The 16,820-nt window shown below is 37.8% G+C and overlaps 1 protein-coding gene across 1 annotated transcript in view; it reads right to left on the bottom strand.

The window, feature by feature from the left end:
- Window positions 1-16,820, bottom strand: part of RPGR (retinitis pigmentosa GTPase regulator) — a 69,088-nt gene that overhangs the window by 49,105 nt on the left and 3,163 nt on the right. The window contains exons 3-7 of the mRNA XM_019473078.1: window positions 13,830-13,955; window positions 7,029-7,121; window positions 4,409-4,471; window positions 2,628-2,786; window positions 971-1,120 (exon numbers count right to left, since the gene is read on the bottom strand). Of these exons, the coding sequence (XP_019328623.1) occupies window positions 971-1,120; window positions 2,628-2,786; window positions 4,409-4,471; window positions 7,029-7,121; window positions 13,830-13,955 (591 nt within the window). The remainder of the gene's footprint in view (window positions 1-970; window positions 1,121-2,627; window positions 2,787-4,408; window positions 4,472-7,028; window positions 7,122-13,829; window positions 13,956-16,820) is intronic.

Below are 16,820 nucleotides of genomic sequence, written 5' to 3'. Positions count from 1 at the left end.
AAAAAATGAGTGGCAGCATCGCTTTGGAAACCAACAGAGAGGTGGGAAGAGAGAGGTGGAAAGCAACAGAGAGGTGGGTTGGTTTGGAGATCGGACACCGACTCACTGTAGGGTATGCTTCTCTTCATATCATATACTGCCTGTTTAACTGACTTCAAAACTTTAAGACATAACATCAAACTTTGACAACAATATTGCACTGCTAGCAAATGAGATTAATTTTTCCTCAAAACATAGTAAGTCTATTCAATATTTATATTTCTAGAGAAGATGAAGGTGATTATTTGATCATCACAAAAAAATGAATAATCTCAAGAAAAGTTGAATTATTGAAACCATAATATTAATCCACAACATTTGTCATAACCTTCATGAACATAAAGTGTGGCAAGATAGTCATTCCTTCTAATATACTTTTGCACAACAATGTGCAAGTGCAGAAAAATAACTGCCGTTTTTTCTCACAGTACTGTTAATTCAATGATACTATACAATTATATAGCAGATTACATACAAGTTTCCTAAATAATTCAGTTAGGACCACACTTTAGAGAACCTGTCTCTGGTAAAATCTCCCAATGTGACACAAAACTACATAGATGACTTTCCGCCACATGGCAGTTTTTAACAACTAATATACTTTTGCACAACACTGAGCAAGTGCAGAAAAATAACTGCCGTTTTTTCTCACAGTACTGTTAATTCAATGATACTATACAATTATATAGCAGATTACATACAAGTTTCCTAAATAATTCAGTTAGGACCACACTTTAGAGAACCTGTCTCTGGTAAAATCTCCCAATGTGACACAAAACTACATAGATGACTTTCCGCCACATGGCAGTTTTTAACAACTATGGCATATCTTGTTTCGAAAGTAATGAATGCCTCATTAGCTACCTTTACAAAGCCAACAATTTGAGAACCACTGACTTGTCTCCACTAACCGCTATTCCCATTCTCTTACCTGTTATCAAGGCAGAGTGATAATATCCACAGGATACAGAGGAAACAGGTTTTCCAACATCCACTTGACAAGGGACACTGACAAAGGCTTCATCAGCCAAGCCAATCTGACCTTCCGAATTGTCACCCCACACAAAAAGCTGCCCATCCTCTAAAATGAAGACACAGACAGTTAACAGATTTAAAAACAAAACTAATAAAAAGTTAATCTACCCATTTAAGAGCATTTCATAAACTGTGTATGATACTACTAAATGTCATGATTTCAGGGATGTAAAATGGTATTTAGCACAATGCAACAAAAAAGTCTGAAGTAAGAGGGTATCCCTTAAGCTTTTCAAAAGTGACAGAGAACACTTAGTCATCAACTGATGTTAGACCATAAATAGCAACAGGAAAAGTACTATGTAAAAACATTCCTTCAAAAAGAGGAAGATTGAGCATATAAGACAATTCAGTTGCCAGAGGTCAGTATGAAAATATTACGGTGAATTTAAAGCATCTTCTTATTTCTAGTAGCAAGTCACCACTTTCTCATTCTTCCAAACTTATTCTTTGTCCGGACTTTGGCACACATCCCACTTATTCTTGCCTTATCTTTCAGTTCTCTTCACAGGTGATTATATTGCCCAGCTTCGTTTTGTTTTCCTTAAACTATCACAAAAGCTGTTCCAGGTTTATTAAGACCAGCCTCTGTTGACACAAAGACCAATGGCAGCAGTAAAAACCAAAAAAAGGTAGCGAACAACATGAAAAATCTCTAGATTTTTCTAGAACAGATGAGGTCTTCCCTCTGCATATTTCTTATTGGTGGGAAATAAGTTGTGAATAAAAAAATGTACCATCTACAGTGCTACTGAGATGCTGTTGGGAACTAAAATCATTCAAAGTTGACTTACAAATCTCAGGAGCATGTTAGCAATTGTCACAAAAAAATACAAACCAAATGAGCAGGCTGGCATCTCTCTCACACACTCTTATGCTCTCTGTCACATTCTGAAATGACAGCCTCAATAACTTATCCTAAACATGTACAGAAACAGCTGCTTTATAGCAAAACTTGAGAAATTACATCATAGGGTAATAAAGGACCACTCGTCCAATGGCTGAAAGTATTGTGACTGTGTGGACTTCAACATGTCGCAATTGTGTAATTTTGCCATCGGAGAAATAGGTCATAGGTTAGGCCTCTCTCAGAATTAGTAATGATACAGCGGTGTAGCCTGTACCTGTAGACCAAAACAGCTGCAGTAAGAAGTGGAATTAGAGAAACTTAGTTTTAATAAGATTCATGTTTTGTAGCTGGCTTCCCTGGAAATGAACTGAAGATTTTTCCAATTTTGAGGGTATTTGTACTGTCTCTCCTTTATAAGGATTCCTACGAAACTAGTACAGGTTGAGCTCCCATTGCAGGCTATCGCTCTTGGAAAAGGTCTACTTTCACAAAAATTGTAGGAAGTTAATGAGACTGCCACCCCTTACCAGATTGTGTTGAAATGGGCAATCGGCTATCAAAAAATGACTATGGTTATTACGGAAAGAAGACAGGGAGGCATAGAAAATACAATCACATATGCAGACAGAATGCTGGAATAAATGTTTCCCTGGAACACCAGGCTGCACACACATAAGTAGATTTTATTAGCGGTTGCTCTTACCAGTTACTGCTGCTGAGGTATATGATCCAGCTGCTAGCTGTTTGATCTTGTGCTGGTTGGTAAAAAACCTAATTAAATGAAATGTGGTCCTTTCCTCTGTGTCACCTAATCCCAACTGACCTTCGCTGTTACCTCCAGCAGCATACACATTTCCTTTTTCTGCATACAGAAAAGCAAATGTAATACATAGAATGAAGACATTCTCATCAACGGTAAAAAGTCAGAAAAACTGGAGCAAGTCATTTAATTTTCGATGGAAAAACATTACAGAAAAGTTGGGGTCTACTGCCCTGAAATATCCTCGAGTTGACATTAGCAGTGTCTGTTGTAGCTAGCAAGGAGGCTTTCCTGCACACGCTTGGATCAGAACTTTCTAACGGCCTTACATGTACTTAGACTGACTGCATTTCCCACCATTCTGGAGACTGATCTAAAAAGTAAATATAATTTGGAGTTCTGCAAGAGTTCTGAGAAAATGACTATTAGTAGCCCTGGCAGCCAGAAGAAGCTCCTTCCCCAAATAATGTATATTTTAAGATAAAGCAGGAGGAAAATGGTGAATGATGTCACAGGCAAGAAAACTGAAGTCTTATTAGTACGTAAATTAAAGCGATGCATAACTTGATAGTTTTGAGTACTGTGAATGAAATATATTTTTGCTCAGGTTTTTATAGAAATATATAGAAATATTATAGAAATATTTTTTAGAAATATTTTACTCATTTCAATATTTGAATCACTTTCGATTTAATTAACTAGGTCTTTATTTTGGTTTAGAATCTTAAAATTGAAGTTAAAACTGATGATTGATATCTTCAACTTAAGAGAACTTTAAGATTTATATTTTTAATTTTGTTATGTTTCACATCTAAAGTGTTCATCTATGATGAAAAAGATAAGGCCCATTAATAACACAAATCCAGACACAAATGTGATAAGCAACTGACATACAAATTATAAATGGCCCTAGCTATATAAATAGCCACAAATTATCTAGCCAGCGTGTACACTAAAAGTGACTAATATTACCCTGTGCAGTCTTGCATACACAACTGTTATTAAAATGTTCTGCTTTATTCTAATAGTCTTATTTACAGTGCTTAGGGTCTCCACATATATAAACCTCCTAATAATCAAACAATCCTCTTTATAACATTACTGCAAGCTAAAGGATTGCAACCAGAAAGATGTCTATTCCATTACATAAATTTTAGAAGCATGACAAGAATTTGCATCAACTCTCTGTATACTGTCTCTCTAAAAATTTATTTTTTAGTTTAAATTTACAGTTTGTTTATTTATAGCTTAATAAAGCAATTTGTCATTGAAATAGCAGACTACTTTGTCTAACCAAAATGCGACAAAATTTGAAGACTTGAAAACATTCAGTTCTATTATATTTACTCAAATATATAACTTCACACTAATAAAGATAAATTACTTGTCAAAGGCAAATTTGAGCACCGATATATAAAAAATACTAGTATACCTTTACAGGGCTTAAATGAAATATTGATAATTGTTAACCACACCTCAAATGCCAGCAAGAAATTTTTTCATCTGTCTGTTGCTAGCAAACTCCTATATAACATTATTTTATAAATGCATTGGCTCAGAATAAATCAAGTATTCAAAGAACTGGATATCAAACCCCCAAGTTTTAACAGTCCCATTTTCATTTATTTTTCCTTCCTCAACATTCCTGAGGTTCCTAATGTAATTTTGCATGAAAGCAAAGGAAGAAATCTATCTTTAATATGTATATAATATAGGTTACATACCTGTGTAAACTAAAGTGTGGTTTCTTCCACAAACAGCAAGTTTTGTTTTTTCTGGTTTTAAAGCTATGAATTAAAGCCAAACGGGGGGGAAAAGTTATAAACAAGCTGATAGCTGGTTCAACAACAAAATGTTCTATGCTCTAGAGGGAGCTCTTATTTTTTTCATATTTTTAACAGAATGATTACAAGATTCATTGCCCATTTAAACCTAGCACATGACTTATTAAATCAGGATTCCCCCAAGACAAGAAAACAGATGTAGACCTTAAAAACTTATAGCTGACACTCAGGTTAACTTGATGATGGCTACTTCATCCCAATGCCACATTCCCCAGAATTTACCATTTATGGGATATGCCTCAAAGAATATATCAAGTTGCAGGACAAAATGCATGCTTAAAGCTTAGTTTTCAGTAACAGTACTATTCTTTACTTCCTGTTATGCTTTTCCCACTATCTAAAATCTTTAAAATCATACCGTTCTTTTGTCTTATCATCCCTATCTTCCTTCATTATGCACAGCTACCCTTTTTGCTTGACTTTTGCTCTGCACTGCCCTCTTATTGACCACCAAACTCAATTGCCAAGACAGTCCTATCTGGACTAGTGCCTAAAATTTTTGCATATACCATCCTGTCTCAATTTCAGCTCAGTTACCACCCACCCACCGCATGTACTTCTCTGCAGTCTGGTCACTGTGAAAGACTGGGAATGTATTTGAGAGGAGTCAAGAGTTATTTTGTTGGGAAAGAGAGAATACAGAGGTGCCTTTTCTCCCATGGCAAGTGCACTCCATTTCAGAAACAGAAGAAAAAAATCTCACCGACTTTTCCATCCTCTCTCCAATTACTGATCGTTGCCAACAATTTACCTTCTCTCGGCCACGTCCATGTGCCCTATACAATGCTCTTAAACCAGCACTATTTTTACATAATGCATCTTTAATTGCTTTTCCACTGCACTAGTCCATGACAAAGCCAACAACCATCATTCCTTTCACAAACCCTTTTTCAGTCCTTCCAAATCAACTTTCATCAGCTCCATAACATTCAGATTAAAGTCCCTTTTACCTTCTACCAAGTAACTGAATAAATCTATCTACTTAAGCATGAACTGTCTTTGGTCTATCACACAGACACAAACATAAATTGTCCAAATTCAGGTTCCTGCCTATCCTATCCGACACCTACCACTACCACCAGGCTGGAACCGTAACACTTCCAATGTTGGCTTCCTGCTGTTTTATATCCCAAAACTCTGCCTCCAGCTTCAGAGATGATCTTAATCAGCTCTTCAGAAGCCTGTGCTCCCTAACCTTCCTCCCGCTTAGGCTAATCAATTGTATTTGGTGAGCCATGCTATATTTACAATGCTGCTGGCAATTTTTCATAACCAATTTCATTAGTCTCTAGTCAAGTCCCAGAAGATATTTTCTCAGAAAACATGCAGCCACAACCATTTGGCCCCAAGCAGAAACTGAAATGTGTCCTTGCAACCCCACTCCCAAAGCCAAGTGATGACTGAAAGTTGTGAGAAAAGCTCCAGGACTTTCTCCTGCTGTCTACTGCCAAGAGAAGAAAGATACCCCCCTTGTGACTTTTTTCAATGGATGCCAGGTCTGGTTTGAATTGCAGTCATCTTCTCTTCATCTTTTATTCTCCATTGCAATTTGACAGTAAAAAGAAAACTTGACACCCAATCCATTTAAGCCAAGGTAAGAATCAATCTCTCACATGGCTGACAGAAGATATGAACCTGAGAGTAGCTGCATTCTCCCTCTGAAGTGAAACAGAGAGAGGAGCAGATAAAGGACAGTAGAATAAACTAAATCAGGAAGAAAAGAGTTTGAACAAGCAGGATAATTTGTTTTTAACAGTAAGCTAACAGATCGATCTCCTGGCAGAAAGGATGAGGATAAACATTTACTGGTGGAAAGAAATGTGTTAATGGGATAGATCTGACTTGACATAAGCAAGGGGATAGGGAAAAAGTATTAACTTAGTTTTGGTTGACAAGAAAAAACCGGCTAGGAAAGATCAAGAAGATTAACAGTGCAATGAAAACATATTTTACAACACATGAAAGAATATGGACATTTCTTCTACTGCTTCATACAAATATATTAACATTTATGCCCCCTCGGGCACTTCTTATACTGGCTAAAAATGCAGCAGTACTTGTAGAAAGTTCCTGACAGATTTTTTCATTTATAAAGGTGACAAGACAAAAGTGATACAAAGGTTACACAATGCTGTTGGAAGTCTGATTTCTAACGCATAGACAATGCTGCAGAGACCAAGCATCTGATTAATGTCTTTGCAGTCACAATGAACATACGGTTTGTCAGAAAAGGCAAATATTACATAAAATGAGAGACCTCAGAAAAGACAGGATTCTATGTATCTGAAGTAATCTTCAGACACAAAAGGACCCAGAATCTGGAACTGATGGAAAAATCAATCAGGGATCTTTTTAAGCTACCTTTATGAGCTTGTGCAGTAATGTGCTACACAGGATGAGTAAAGAAGGCAGAATCAGTTATCTTGGAACTGCATCTTACAAAGTGCCTTTTCACAAGGGTCTCCTTTCAAAAAGACAAAAAAAGAAAAATTAAACAAACCTTTAACACATGTTGGTTTGCTGACAGTGTTCTTTGATCCTAGTCCTAATTGGCCCCAGTTGTTACTGCCGAACATGTATAGTTTACCATTCCCTGAAAAAAAATGCACAGTCAGAATCCATACAAATGTTTGAATACCTCATACAAGACAAGATGGTCATTCACACACTGTGCTATTTATTACTCCCTTTTTAATGTAAGGTTTAAGATTAGGCAATTCAATAATTAACGTCCTTGTGATTTTTCAGTAAAAAAGTAGTAATTGCATTGTTCAAGTAAGAAATCCCCAGCCAGAAGAAGGGACAAAAAGCAGAACAAACACCCTCTCCTTTAGTTACAGCACAGATAAAGTGCTCTTCAGAAAATAAAATGTGCTCTTGGACAGACCCTGCAGTTCAGAAACCACAGTATCTATAGGCCTACTTATAAAATAACAGCACATTTAACTGAGCACCCACATTTTCTACCCCAAAGACAGGAATGAATAATGCAGCTATATAATTAATACAAACACAAATTTGTAATATTCAGCTTATTTTATTGTTTGGGGGGGCTATTTCTTTTACCGCTAAATGTCTTCTCTTAAAGTGATTTACAAATTTGCACTTCTACAGAACATAGCTTCTGATAAATTTTCAGATGTGTTCACAAATTGTTACTCTGCACATAAAGAAGGAATGCATAAAAACACCATGCAGCCAGGGAGTTTTGTAAACCTAAATGCAAACATTAGATTACAAATCTTCAACAGGAGCAATGCTAGAATCGTATTTCAGAAACTGGTATGACGTGTCATTGAACTTGCAGGTTTGACCACTATAACAATGAACTGTTGTAATTCCGAATAACCGGTGTTTTTTGAAGAGGATGGTATATGAACAGATGAAACTTTTGTCATCAGGCATGCAAATTAGACAGCCAAAACTGACTACTGACAATACCTTAAAATGAATTAATTTTGTTTCATTTCAATTTTTAAAATTACCACCTTTGGTAAAGCTGTGAAGTTCACACCCAAAGATAAAACCCTTGTTCCAACAGAAATCTTTGCAAAACAATAGAAACTGATTTGTCAAAACAAACACCTTTTACAACTGTTAAAAGGAGTTTGTTTACTTTTGATGAAGTTCTGCAGAGCTTTGTGAGTTAGACTCCATCACGAGGCTGTCACATAAATAAACTTTGTCACCCCAGCCATCAACAATTATCACATGATCGCAATGCATAACAGCAATTCCACATAATAATGCCAAAATATTATGGCTGTTTGTACTTCAGTACTGTAGGTTGCCAGTGAAGGTTCTGAATCTGATTTACAGAGACTTTGAAATACGATATTGAAATGTTTAAAATATACCAAAAATACTTACTTTGTTAAAAAAAATCCATTTATTTTCTTAAATATAACCACGTAGTTAAAAAAACCAAACAAACCAACAACAACTAACAATAACTAGTACCTAAAGTCCCAATCAAATTGCTAGATTTGACAATTTTTGGAACATGGGGCTACATGTCAATATGACTTTCCAAGAAAGTTGGAAGGGAAGAAAGTCTGAGGTCAAGTCCACACTCATGGTGTTTTACTGATAGAATCATAGAATTGTTTAGGGTGGAACAGACCTTTAAGATCATCAAGTCCCACCGTTAACCTAGCACTGCCAAGTCCACCACTAAACCATGTCCCTAAGCGCCACATCTACACGTCTTTTAAATACCTCCAGGGATGGTAGCATTTATATCAACAGCCTGATTTTGATAATGCAATCACGTCAAAACGCATGCAGAGCTGTCCGTCACTGAGAGCAAAACGCACCTTAACAGAAAGAATTTTTATTAGCAAATGGCATCCTATATTGGTATATGCTTCCTTGTATCCTTGGTTTATACTTTTGAACTGCCTTTGTAAGACAGTAGTACTCCTGTGGGAATATGATGCCAAGCTGCCGTAATTCAATTTAAGCACAGTCTCTTTTATCCGTTCAAAATTCCAATAGGTCATGCTTTTCATCCTATAATCTGCTGTTTCTTATACCAGTCTTTAAATTCTCAGGCATTGCTTTGTAAGTCAAGGAGCTTAATAGATGAGAGGAATTTTTTTACATTCTTCTACAACTGAATGACAGCCTTTTATAATTTCAGGCTTCCAACGCTTCGCAATGTAGCAGAAAAAAAGAAAACTGGGAAGCAGGTAATTCAGACAGTGAATGAAAACTAATAGGCACTACAGAGGAACCTAAACAAATGCCTGTAATGAAGCAACATTTCTGGGTCTGTACAGCAAATCAGGTTTTGGAACAGACATGATGCAATCTAAGCTGGCCAGGAAACACCACAGAATTTTGTATGCAAATGGCCCTATTTTCACAGTTGCATGCTGAGATATCTCCAGTCATCACCACAGATGCACTGAAATGAGAACTAATTCAACAGCAGACAGATAGGCAAGGATCACATTTCAAAACTTTGCAAACTCTGATTGCGCTTGTCTTTTTGCTTCCACTTTGGTGCTAATGTACAGAGATTGTGGCCATCTGCCATCTGGAATGGCTGGCAGAGGACAGGTCCAGCAGAGTAAGATTATGACTCTGGGCAGCAGAAGGGAAACAACAGGATATAGAGAAAGGGACTACTAGGACTGTTTGGGTGATGAAAATATACTTCCAACACCAGTCTCCACCTTCATCCTCACACAAGACTGGAGTCTTTCTCCAAAGTATGTATGCATTGCCTTATCACCAGCAGATGTTTCACCAACATTAATTCAGGGCTATTAGGGAAGCCACAAGATGCTTACATCTTTAGGAACCGGGGATTTTGTGAGACACTTCAGGAAAAGAGCGTCTCCTAACCAGTACATTTCTCATATGAGTAGCTGCTATCACAACTGTGATTCCTGGGAACCCCATCTGTCATGTGCTCCCCTGGTTCATGAAGCGCTACTAAAGGCATTCATTCAGCAGCTGGGAAATACCAGCTGAAATCCTCGACATGCTTCGTGATAATAGCAGGCAGCCAAGTGTTCCTATCATCTATGTTTAAAGGTATGTTTTACATATTCCCCTCCTTGCTTTCTAAATTATATTAGTGTGGGAGGGAAATAAAATGGGGAGACAATGTACAGACTTTGAGAATTTATTACAAGATTCTGTCGAGAAGCTATACCTGAAGAAAACTTAAAAGCGAATATTTTGGACAGAGTATCATATGCCAGGCACCATGATTTTTTGTATTTATTTGTGCTATTTTGTGAATAAACTATGTTAACAGTTCATTTAAAATTCATATACAATTCAAATACATCTCATGAAAATGGGAGTGACATCAGTTTTGTTCGGCAAGTCACGATATTCTCAAAATAAAAGCTTTACTGAGCAATAAGAACAGTCATGCTTAGGACATTAGCATCACACAAACAAAACCAGCACAGTATGTTGCCTGCTCCTACACATATCAAAGATCAACACAAACATGTACTAATCCTTCTCATGTTCCCCTTGCAGCTGACGTAAAAGATACTGTGCCATGTTCTGATGGCCTGCTGGTAGGCAGAAAGAATAGAAGGAATCGGGCATCCAAAGACCTGGAGAGATTCCAAGGTCCTTTGGTGTAAATTGTTGAATGTTTAATGCCTTACAAAACTCAGAATTATGAGCATACTATCTTCTTGTGGTTCCATATGCACCTCTTTTCACTCCTTTTACACTTGGTAACTTCTTTCTTTCCTTCTACCCTCTTGCACTGGGGGCTTCACTTCTCTCCAGAGCCGAGTTCAGAAAACGTGTCTTCCGTCATCGTCATTTTCCCCCTTGTGAACAGGATCAGTCTCTTTGATCAAATGTGGGCAAGCTGCCTAGGATATTCTAATCAAGGCAAATAAACAATAAGACAGCTATTAACTTTTAAGTGTTTTGTAGAAAAGAAAATTAATGGAAAAGTATTGGGAGGAGATTTTTAAAAATATGCATAATGTCACTTATTTCACACCAACTCCCAAGAGGATGAATAAATTGCCTTCCAAAGCCTGCAGTTATAAAAGATGCAGGGAGTGGACTGTCAGTATTCTTGGGCCAAAAAATATAGAAATGGGGCAAGAAACGTTATTAAATATATTACAAGTGATGCCGGAAGGTATACTGCTTATGACTCCATTAAAGAACTAAAGATGACAACTGCTTAAAAGAATTCCTGCTTGAGTATTTTAATGAAGATTGTGCTAAAGGTAGAGAGCAAATGAATAAAGAAACACAAGTTTCAATCCCCAACTCCAAAACTGGAGGAGGAAACGTTTCTCTGACTAGCTCAGCAAGCCAACTCAAAGTCAGCAAGTAACTATCACTGGTCCTTTCTATTCCAACATACAGCCACAGTATGTAAATAAAATTTTGGACTCTAACTCCTGACCTGGAAAGCCAAAGAACAGAGTGTTTTATATTTACTTTACACTTTTCCTCCTAAAAGTCATGTGGGAATACTGATGCTGGATTAGATTAAAGAAGTATTTGAAAATTTCTTAGTATTTTATTTGAATGCTAAATATTAGTTCCTGTACATTTTCTTCGTTTGCATTCAGTCAAGATTCAGTGCTAGATGTAGCTGTCTTTCCTGCCTCAAACCAGCTTTAAGGCATGTTTTGTATCAGTTTGGGTGATTGTTTTACTTATGATTGTTGAGACATGTTAGTGTAAAACTGATATACTTCTATCAGGTTTGAATCTACCTCATATTCCCACTGTCCCCTACATACATAGGTCCCACTACCTCTTCCAGGGGGTGGGGAAAAAAAAAAGGAGGGGGGAATTTTGTGACCTGTAAATAAAGACTGAAAATAAAATGAAACATGCATTGACACACACCTGCTTGAGATACTTTTCCTTTCTCAGTGATGTTTGTCTTTTATCTCTTCCAGGTCACATTCAGCTGGATTTCAAGAAGCTCCTGGTTTCCCACAAGGTCTGTACCCTTCTCAGTAAACTCATTATCGGCATGCACTTCTGGAGCTTTTATTCCAGGTGTTACTGCAGTTCAGTGTCATTCACCAAGGGCTGTAATTCCACTGTATCATCCAACTCCATCTAACAGCAGAAATGTGCGGTGCACACGGGCATGCACAGGTGTGAAGGACAAATGAGGAAAAAAGATTTTCCGTTTCCCCTTCTTCACTTTTTTGTACAACGCTTGCGGTTTCTCTACCTTTGCTTGTTGTTGATCAGTATTTTACCCTCACTTTTGCCTCTACTTTACAATGTCCCAGAAAACCTTTTGGTACCAAAGAAATTCTGTACTCATGCTTCTACAGTTCCTTCTCCTCAAAAGCTTTGAGAAAATAAAGATCTGATTATGTAGAAGTTTCCCTGGTGACATATCTGCACACTACAACAGCAAAAGCCAGCTACAGAGACATTTCTGAAACATGCTGTATATCTTAAAATAACAGGGAGAAGGGGAGATAGTAGAGAAACGGTGCTGCATGCAAACCTATGCAAGTTGACTTCTTCAAAAGCTTTATCTAAGTGGCCACTGTTACAGTGACAAGGGAATTAGAGGATTGTTGCTGATTAGGGTAACAGTGCTGGCACAGGCACATGCTGGGGGAACTCGAGGCAATTTAAATTGACTAGTCTAAACCAAGAATTGTACTCATGTTATTTCAAACTGGGTGTGGGCATACAAAAGGATATATAAAAAAAAAAATTTCAAAAGGAAAATTTCACAGTGCCCCAGGTTATATTCTGATTAATTTTATGCAACAGGCAATTTAATAAACTGGTTCAATCCAAGAAAAAGTGTCAAGTTTTGTTCAAAACACAAACTATTCACAGATAATTCATCTTCTATGAAGTTAGGCTTGAAAAATTCATCATACAATTTCACTTCAAGATGTTCTGCAGTCCGTGAAATCTACACTCTTCTTTTATCATGCCTGGAATTGTTCATTCTAAAAATCCAGCATCTTCAACCTTGCTTGGGGACATAGCAAGAAACCCTCAAGAAATTATTTAATAAGCAATGCCCAAATGGGCATTGATGAGGAATAAATACATTCCAATAAAAAAAGCCCTGAAAATATGCATATAAACTTCATAACAACAAAGTCTTATTTTCTATCAGCAGTTGATTGTCAATACAATCGACACACGTGCTCATCAACAAAAGAGTAGTCCCTTCCACGTAAAATAAATTGAACAAGTTCTTCAATGAGTATTGCTTCTATTATCTCAAAAAAATGAAAATGAACATAAATACTGCTCACTGTATTGCATCTGAGCTTCTTTGAATGCTTTTGCAATTTATTTCTGATTTTAGTAGGATTTTCTGAAGTTTTTTGAGTTGCCCTTTCAAGGGTTATTTTCAGTTGACAGTTAACGGTAATTCAAATCTAAATTTCAGAGATACAATTTTATCTGTTGTTTCAGGCAGATTCCTAGTGAACTTGTTGACTGTGTTCAACAGATACTGTTTACTTCCATGATAGAAACCTCTATATTTAAGATTGTCTACTAAATAACTGTCAGATTCACAGGAAACATTCAAGCTGAACAAAGTCATGCTTACTTTAAATCCAGTGTGATACGTTCAGTTATTATCGATTCACTCACGACAGTTCTTGGGCATGCCTCATGAAAACCTTCAGTGACCTCACACTAACTTCAAAGGCATCCAATAGCCCCCACAGAAGAGTACCCTCTCCTCTCCACAACCCCTTTTGATATATTACCTCAGGATTCAAATAAGAATCATAACTTTCCAAGCTGTCCAAATATATAACCTTTTATCATATACTCCATTTCCAATACTGACCTGTAACAATAGCAGTATGTTCATCTCCACATGATATATGTACAGGCTTGTCATTTTTGAACCAGAACTTGCTAGGAATATCTTCTGCAAATTTGCTTTTTCCAAATGTGAAAACAGCACCTGATTCTAAAACACAAAAAGACAAGGTCAATTTTAGTGAAAACAAATTTTGCCTCATACATTTTGAAATAGTCATTTCCTATTAATTCAATTGCACATTTTAGTTTCCCATCTTCTTCTTTTTTTAAAAAATGGCTGAAACATTTTCTTCTATTCTGTTTCACCAAGACTACTTCATTTTCAGGTTCACATCATAGTCCTTCTGATTATTCTTAGCCTCCATGAATTTCCCAACAGAATGCATATTGTTGCTGGCATATTGTGTTCTGAGGATACTGTACTGGGTTTGCGTGGCAAGGTTTTGGTAGTGGGGTGGTTACAGGGGTGGCTTCTGTGAGAAGCTGCTAGAAGCTTCCCCCATGCCCGACAGAGCCAATGCCAGCCGGCTCCAAGACGGACCCTCTGCTGGCCAAGGCCGAGCCCATCAGCGATGGTGGTAGCGTCTCTGTGACAACGTATTTAAGAAGGGGAGAAAACTTCTGCGCAACAGCAGCCGGGAGAGAGAGGAGTGAGAAATATGTGAGAGAAACAACTCTGCAGACACCAAGGTCAGTTAAAAAAGAAGGGGAGAAGGTGCCTCAGGAGCCGGAGCAGAGATTCCCCTGCAGCCTGTGGAGAAGACCATGATGAGGCAGGCTGTCCCCCCGCAGCCCGTGAAGGTCCATGGTGGAGCAGATATCCACCTGCAGTCCGTGGAGGACCCCATGCTGAAGCAGGTGGATGTGCCCAAAGGAGGCTGTGACCCCGTGGGAAGCCCATGCTGGAGCAGTTCGTGAAGAACTGCAGCCTGTGGGAAGGACTCACATTGGAGAAGTTTGTGGAGGACTGTCTCCTGTGGGTGGGACCCCATGCTGGAGCAGGGGAAGAGAGCGAGGAGGAAGGATCAGCAGAGACAACATGTGATGAACTGACCGCAACCCCCATTCCCTGTCCCGCTGTGCCGCTCGGGGGGAGGAGGCAGAGAAAATCGGGAGTGAAGTTGAGCCTGGGAAGAAGGGAGGCGTGGGGGGAAGGTGTTTTAAGATTTGGTTTTACTTCTTATTACTCTACTCTGATTTTTAATTGGCAATAAGTTAAATTAATTTCCTCGAGCCGAGTCTGTTTTGCTTGTGACAGTAATCAGTGAGTGATCTCCCTTACCTTATCTCGACCCATGAGCCTTTTGTTGTACTTTTCTCTACCTGTCCAGTTGAGGAGGGGGAGTAATAGAGCAGCTTGGTGGGCACCTGGCATCCAGCCAGGGTCAACCCACCACAGATACAATAATTTGTTTTAAAGTACACTAATGTACTTTATCACTACCCTCTAAGAAAAACTACTAGGTGCGTAAAAGAAAGAAAAAAGAACTCTGAATAACTGCCCCCAGAAGGTAAAATAAAAAGCTCATCCTGAAAGCAGATTGAGACAAAGAGTTCTCACTTATGTTTATACTTGAATTCAAACACGTTTTCCAAATTGGATTAGAGAGAGAGACACACACACACTGTAAAGAGGTGACAGGCTCCAAACTGACCACTCTTCCTCACCCATCTGAAAAGATACATGTGCTCTAAAAATGGCCCCCTAAAATCAAAACTCTTAGCCTTCAAAACATGGGTTGACACAACTGTCTTTGACCATAAAACCACGATCTAAAAACCTCAAACAAAAACACCCCCTCAAAAAATGCAGACAACTCTTCCACCCTTGTAATCTGTCTAGTTGTCTCAATTCTTCCTACTTTCAAAAGTGTCAGCACTGTTGTTTTAAAACATAAAATGTTAACTATTCATTCACCTTTTGGTCAAGCATGTGGCTTGACACAGAAAATGTTAATTCTACAGGAAAATAAATGACCTCACAAGTTAAATAATTTGCCAAAAGCCATGCAGACAATGTGGCAAAGCACAATTACACCTTGTATTTTAAAATGTCAAAACTTGTGCTTTAAGCACCGAACCATTCTTTAGAAAAGAAAACAAAGAAAAAACCCAAACCTTTTCTTTGCAGACTTTCTGTTAACATGTAAGCTATGATAGCAAAAATACAGTAACATTAGACTGTCTCTGTAAAACTATATATAATTTGATAGTAACATTGTTTCATTGAAAATAAATACACTGAGATGTTTCATTCTCATCAGTACTCAGCACCCCAGCTCCAAAACCCAAAGTTCTCTCCTACACTGTAAATTTGATATTCACTTTGAAATGATTCTTTAATACACAAGTTTCCCATATTTGCAAATGACATCTTATTTTATGTACCGTGTTCAGCAGCCATGTATAGAATTGTATGTACTGCCTCTCTAGATGTGTTTCACCGTTTTATTATAAACAAGCCTTTGTGCAGTCAGATTTAAAGAAAGGGCACACCTACAACCATAGACATCCTAAAAGGCATCTGAAAACATGATTTTGTTTTAAGTTTTACTCTCCAGCCAGCCAGCCATGCTGCATATTCAAGCATGCTTACAGTGATGTCTTTGGCACTCGTGCCAAAGTGGAGCTCTCTGGTTAATTTCTTTTTCTTTCAGAAGCATTAACATGAAAAAATATCTATATTTGTAATTCAATGTATACAAAAACCAGACAACTTAATTCACAAATGTCCTTCGTATCTCATTAATTTCACAACTGAAACCTAAGCCGCCAGTTTGGAAATTAGATCCTACCAATTCATAAAATTAAATCCCACAGAACATAAGGGAGGTTTTTGCTGTCTGGGCACCGAGCAAATGTTTGAAAACTACAAACCACGGGCCAAAACTTATTTATTAACTGAAAAAGTCTGTCTGCTTAACACTGCAGCACTGTACCATGCCGGTGACGACAGCAAGGTTGCCCCGTCTAATCTCTGACGTCAGCATACGTGTTTCCCCCCAGACGCCGG

This window comes from Aptenodytes forsteri, unplaced genomic scaffold (assembly GCF_000699145.1).
Source record: "Aptenodytes forsteri isolate BGI_AS27 unplaced genomic scaffold, ASM69914v1 Scaffold2, whole genome shotgun sequence".
Taxonomy (NCBI): domain Eukaryota; kingdom Metazoa; phylum Chordata; class Aves; order Sphenisciformes; family Spheniscidae; genus Aptenodytes; species Aptenodytes forsteri.
Note: the sequence above shows the minus strand (reverse complement) of the source record. Positions and strands in the feature narration are given on the sequence as shown.